The sequence below is a fragment of the Ictidomys tridecemlineatus genome, chromosome 4 (assembly GCF_052094955.1).
Source record: "Ictidomys tridecemlineatus isolate mIctTri1 chromosome 4, mIctTri1.hap1, whole genome shotgun sequence".
NCBI classification, from domain to species: Eukaryota; Metazoa; Chordata; class Mammalia; order Rodentia; family Sciuridae; genus Ictidomys; species Ictidomys tridecemlineatus.
In genome coordinates this window covers 135,511,064-135,516,644 of record NC_135480.1, presented here as the reverse complement: position 1 = coordinate 135,516,644, position 5,581 = coordinate 135,511,064, and the positions used below count along the sequence as shown (strand labels likewise).

General features: G+C 56.6%; 1 protein-coding gene across 1 annotated transcript; it reads left to right on the top strand.

The window, feature by feature from the left end:
- Positions 1–868: 868 nt before the first annotated feature.
- Positions 869–4,828, top strand: Foxb2 (forkhead box B2). Its single transcript, XM_078045139.1, has one exon. It carries the CDS (start codon positions 2,090–2,092, stop codon positions 3,383–3,385), a length of 1,296 nt encoding a protein of 431 aa, XP_077901265.1. The 5' UTR covers positions 869–2,089; the 3' UTR covers positions 3,386–4,828.
- The last annotated feature ends 753 nt before the right edge of the window (positions 4,829–5,581 follow it).

Here is a 5,581-nt window from a genome sequence, read left to right as displayed (position 1 = left end):
CCAGAGATAAAACAGAGTATATTTGTTTCTAAACTCTAATTTCCCGCATGGCTTACGGGTAATAGTACCCGAAACCAGAATATAATTTCAGGTCCTTCCTGCAGGCAGCTGTCATTTGCTGCTGAGTGAGAGAATGAAATGCAGAGCAGGGAAACTGTAAGCACTGGGATCTCAGCGTTTTGGTTTTTCCACCTTTCACTCATGGTTCAGACCTGAGCCCTGTGGATTGCTAATTTTGGCTTCCTATTTAATTTAATTATCTCCCTTTCCATTCTAAGTATAATGCAAAGTCTTCCTTCTGCCTACTTAAGTGATGGGATCCCTAAGCTCTCAACTCCTTTCTATCCCCAGTTTATACACCTTGAGAAACCTCACCCTATCGGATCCACCCGTTCCAAGGAATTGTTGGCGAAGCCTCCATTCTCCAGAGCTATCCTAATTTCCTGGTTATTTTCGGTATTGCCCTTTAGACCGCGGTCCTGGAGTGCAGAGAACTGTCTGGTGCCTCCCCCTCTGCTTGGCGCAGATTACTGGGCCTGACGTGCATACAGAACGCACACACACACAAAAAAAAGAGTGATGAACTTGGCATTTGTCGGAAATGCCCCCAAATCTCTCCTCCCTGTTAACTTTTCTCTCCAACCCTCTGGACAGCGAGGTTTCTCTCAGAAAAGAGACCTTAAGGACGTATGCTCCGAACTTGACCTAGAGTGGCTAGCAACAGAGAAGCTCAAAGCCGATAAAGGAAAGGGTAAAGGGGAGGAGGCATGCAGAAGAGTAGAGGAGCGGGAAAGCAGTGTCCAGTTCCCCCCTGCTCCAACTCCCACCCGTGCTACGCGTCGTAGCCCCGGTTTGGAGCCACAGCGGGGATTGCACCGGCCCTGTACCCCCTCCCAGAGGACAAGCTGCGCTCCCCGCCCCACTGGGCTGGGGCTGGAGCTGCCGAGCCGGTGCTGAACGCAAGGGTGGGGGCTTCCGAATGAAGGTACGGGAGAGGGCGGGGGCGAGGCTCTGCGCCTTCTCGCCCCTTCTTCAGCTAGAGACTCGGCGGCGGCGGCGGAGTCCCTCAGCCTCGGTCATGTGATAGTCTCGAAGCGCGAGCTGCGGGGGTCTAGGCGTCTCAGGGACTATTACAAAACGCAGCCAGGAGAGCGCGTCGCCGCCACAGCCGCCGCCTCCTCTTCTCAAGACCCGCCCGGTAGAGCAACGGCAGCTGCAGCGAGGACCGCTGAGCTGGCCTGGGCCAGTCAGGCACTCGCCTGTCCTTCGCAGGCGCCCCCTCCAGCCTGCCGTTCTCGCCTAGCGTCCTGCACCCGGGCTCCTCTGCAGAGCTTGAAGGCGCCGCTGCTGCAGAAACCACCAAACTTTTTACCCGCAGCGACCGCCTAGGGATCGGTGTTTCTTCCATCCTCAGCCCCGCTGCGAATCTCCAGAGAAACAGGGAGGGCCACTGGCTTCCAGAAGAGGTGCTTCTCTCTCCTTACTTTATCTCTCTTCTCCAGGAAAAAAACGAGAACTCCTTCGTGGACTAAGCAGTGGGCTAAGGGGCAGCGCCCAGGGCGCCTGAAATCACGCCACCTCTGGCTTCCAGGTCATCTAATGCAAACTCGGGTTTAAAGAGCTAGAGTCTCCACTATCCAGTTTTTCCTTCCAGGCAATTTGCCGTGGGCTTCCGTGGGCCGAGAAAAGGCAAAGAAGAGGCCACAAAGAAAAACGGCCCCTCGCCACTCGCTCCTCCGCCTCCTGCTCCAGCATTCATTCTCTGGCCACCCAGGGGAATACGCAGAGAAGGCGACGGTAAAGCTGGCGCGCCCCTCCCGCGACTGTGTGCGCCTGTCGGCGACCGTCCGGACCAGAAGTTGCGGGCGTCCTAGAGCGGAGTTGGCCCGAAAGACCAAGCGCGGAGACTCCCGGCTACTCCAAGAAGGCGGGGAAAAGAAGCTGAGCGGGCCTGAGAGGCTAGAGGGAGGGGTGGCTGAGCTGGACCGGGGGAGTGGGAGTTAGTGAGGGCATCCAGGCCCCGGGAGTGGTGTGCGGAGCCGCGCTGCGGCCCACTGTGGGCCGGAGGGTAGTGGAGGAGCTGGGGGCGATGCCGCGGCCGGGAAAGAGTTCGTACAGTGACCAAAAGCCGCCCTATTCGTACATCTCGCTGACGGCCATGGCCATTCAGCACTCGGCGGAGAAGATGCTGCCGCTGAGCGACATTTACAAGTTCATCATGGAGCGCTTCCCCTACTACCGCGAGCACACTCAGCGCTGGCAGAACAGCCTGCGCCACAACCTCTCCTTCAACGACTGCTTCATCAAGATCCCGAGGCGGCCAGACCAGCCGGGTAAGGGTAGCTTCTGGGCGCTGCACCCCGACTGCGGCGACATGTTTGAGAACGGCAGCTTCCTGCGGCGCCGCAAGCGCTTCAAGGTGCTGCGCGCGGACCACGCTCACCTGCATGCTGGAAGCACCAAGGGCGCGCCGGGAGCGGGTTCCGCGGGTCACCTGCATCCCCACCATCCCCATCACCCACACCACCACCATCACCATCATCACGCTGCCACACACCACCACCATCACCACCACCCGCCCCAGCCGCCTCCGCCCCCGCCCCCGCCGCACATGGTGCACTATTTCCACCAGCAGCCGCCTCCTGCTCCGCAGCCTCCACCGCACCTCCCGTCGCAGGCCCCGCAACAGCCGCCCCAGCAGTCGCAGCCTCAACAGCCGTCTCACCCCGGCAAGATGCAGGAGGCGGCTGCGGTGGCGGCGGCGGCGGCGGCGGCGGCGGCAGCCGCGGTGGGCAGCGTGGGGCGCCTGTCTCAATTCCCACCCTACGGGCTGGGTTCGGCCGCGGCCGCCGCCGCCGCTGCAGCCGCGTCCACATCCGGCTTCAAGCACCCGTTCGCCATCGAAAACATCATCGGCCGGGACTACAAGGGCGTGCTACAGGCTGGCGGGCTGCCCTTAGCGTCTGTCATGCACCACCTGGGCTACCCAGTGCCAGGTCAGCTCAGCAACGTCGTGAGCTCGGTGTGGCCTCACGTTGGCGTCATGGATTCGGTGGCCGCGGCCGCCGCCGCCGCCGCCGCCGCCGGGGTCCCTGTAGGCCCAGAGTACGGGGCATTCGGGGTGCCAGTCAAGGCCCTGTGCCACTCAGCAAGCCAGAGCCTGCCGGCTGTGCCGGTGCCCATCAAGCCTACACCTGCGCTACCACCCGTGACCGCGCTGCCGCCGGCGCTCACGGTCCCGGCGGCTTCACAGCAGCCGCCAACGCCAACTGCGGTGTGCTCTGCCTCCACAGCCTCGCCCGCAGCCTCTTTGCTGGAGCCCACCGCTCCAAGCGCGGCGGAGAGCAAGGGCGGCTCCCTGCACTCGGTTCTGGTGCACTCCTAAGTGACCCGGCGGGGTAGGGAAAACAAACGCGAGAAGAGACACCCGGCGCAGAACTGCACCTACCGCCCCAGAGGGAGAGGGCGCCCTCAGAAGGCCGGGCAGAGCTGGCGAGTCCGAGGCTTTGCGTTAAAGGAAGGTATTTAAACCAGCGAACAAAATCCGAAAAGTGGATTGTCCAGTGGTCTGAATAAACATAACTCTCCTGGTGTCTGTGTTTATACTATGTTGTACAATCAGATTAATGAAAGTCAATTTTCAGGTAAGAGTTTCTATTGTAATTATTATAATCAATAAGTTATGGGGGGAGGGAGCAAAGGAGGTTGGGGAGCCTCATTCACTGGCAAATTGACAATGGATTTCGACCCTTATTTCTGGGAGCAGAAACTGACTGAACTGAACCTCTCGGAGAAATCTAACAGAGAGTGATGCTGAAACGGATTTCAGCCGCCAAGTTTCTCTCATCCCTTGGCAGTCGCCTCTCTTGAATATTCAAGACAAAACTCCATCCACTAAGGAAACCTCCTTTCAGTTGAGAAGGAAAAAGGGGTACCTTTGATACCGTTATTTTCTAGGTCAGCTAAATGAGCCAAAACACAGCGTGAAGAATAAAATCACTTTGAGCGGGGAGGAGACAGTAGGAGCGCACAGGAAAGGTCTTTGGGAAACAGTTGAGTTTCTTGGCCCTGACCGGGGGTCGAGAAAGATAGGAGGAATCGCTAAAGCAATTAGTTTGCATACAAAAAAAAAAAAAAAAAAAGAGTGGCAGCGACTTAAAGAGCGAAACCCCAGATTCCAAAAGTAAAGTTGGGGAAACAACACAACCAAAGAGAGACAATACAAGCGACTTTCCACCGGCAGTTCGTTTGTATGTCAATCAGATGGGAGATCTTGAGGAGCCCAAGAATACAGTGAATTCCCACGATCTGTTCTATCTGGAATTTAAAGAAAAAAAAAGTCACTTATATCACGAGATTTTGTTCTCTTGACTCATTAATGCGAGAAAAACTTATGCATCATCCAACAGTGTTGCTTTTTTTTATGCTTGCAAGAGCGTTGGGGGCTGTTCCCTGCCAACCTTCTTGGATAGAAGCTACCAGTCTGACCCCGTCACTTTTGCACGCTGCAGCAGTTCAGTGTTATTCCCTGTGCTGTTTGGGCGCTTGTGTCTTTCAGGCAAATTCTGCAGTTTCAGTTTGTGAACGGAAAAGAAAATTGCCTTGTCTCTGTGGCCCTACCCCCTCTTTTGAGTCCCAGGAATAGCACTTTACTTGCAACAAACTTTTAGGAACGAAGTGGGAAGGAGTGGGGAGGAATCAGCTTTGCTCTTTGGCTCTAATCACCTCTGGCTTGTGTCTGCGCCGCGCTGGGGTTGTGACTGCACTTGGTTCCTGTCTGCTGGTGTTGTACGCGGTGTTCTCCATTAAAGCTTCTCTCTGGACATTCCGACGCGAGTGTGAAGATGTTTGTCTTCTCAAGAGGCGAGACCTTAGTCTGAGTGCCCACTCCCCTTTATTAAAAATCTCCTTTCCCTTTATGTCATAAACTTCAGAACTTAAAAGGAGTGAGTTCACAGATGAGCCACCCGTGGGACAAATTTCCTCCATTGCTCCTAGAGCTCCCTTCAACTGTTGGCTCAATTATCTTCCCTACCTGTTTTCATAACGCTAGTTTCCTAATTGAGTTTCATTAAGTACATACACCTCAATGCTAGAGGCTGAATTAGCCAGAACTCGTAATTAATTCTCTTTTCTTTATCACCACCACCCGCCTCCTTTTCGTGAGATCCTCAGGGGCAGACCAAGGCTGGTGACTCGGTGCCAGCGTGGTGGGTGTCCAACGGCACCCCTTTAAGTTTGCGGGGTTGTAGTGGGGCCCGCGAGACTGACGTCGGGACGCTGCCACCGGCACAGCTGCCGACTTTAACGAGGTGCGCAGGATCCTCCATGGCGTCCTGAAAGACCTGTTGAGCCCTGGTGCCAGAACGCGCGCTCAGCAAGCTAGGCATCCGGGGTGACCACAGCCTGGAACTCAGGTCCAGGGAGCTCTCTGCCGGTGAGAGCCGGCAGCCCCGCAGCAAGTGCTAGCAGCGGCAAACAAGGCTAAGCAGGGAGTGGGCTAGCGGGCTCCTGCAGCGAGCGAGTGACCCCGTTGGGGCCCCAACAGGGCAGCTAGGTCTCCACCTCGACCCTTCACGAA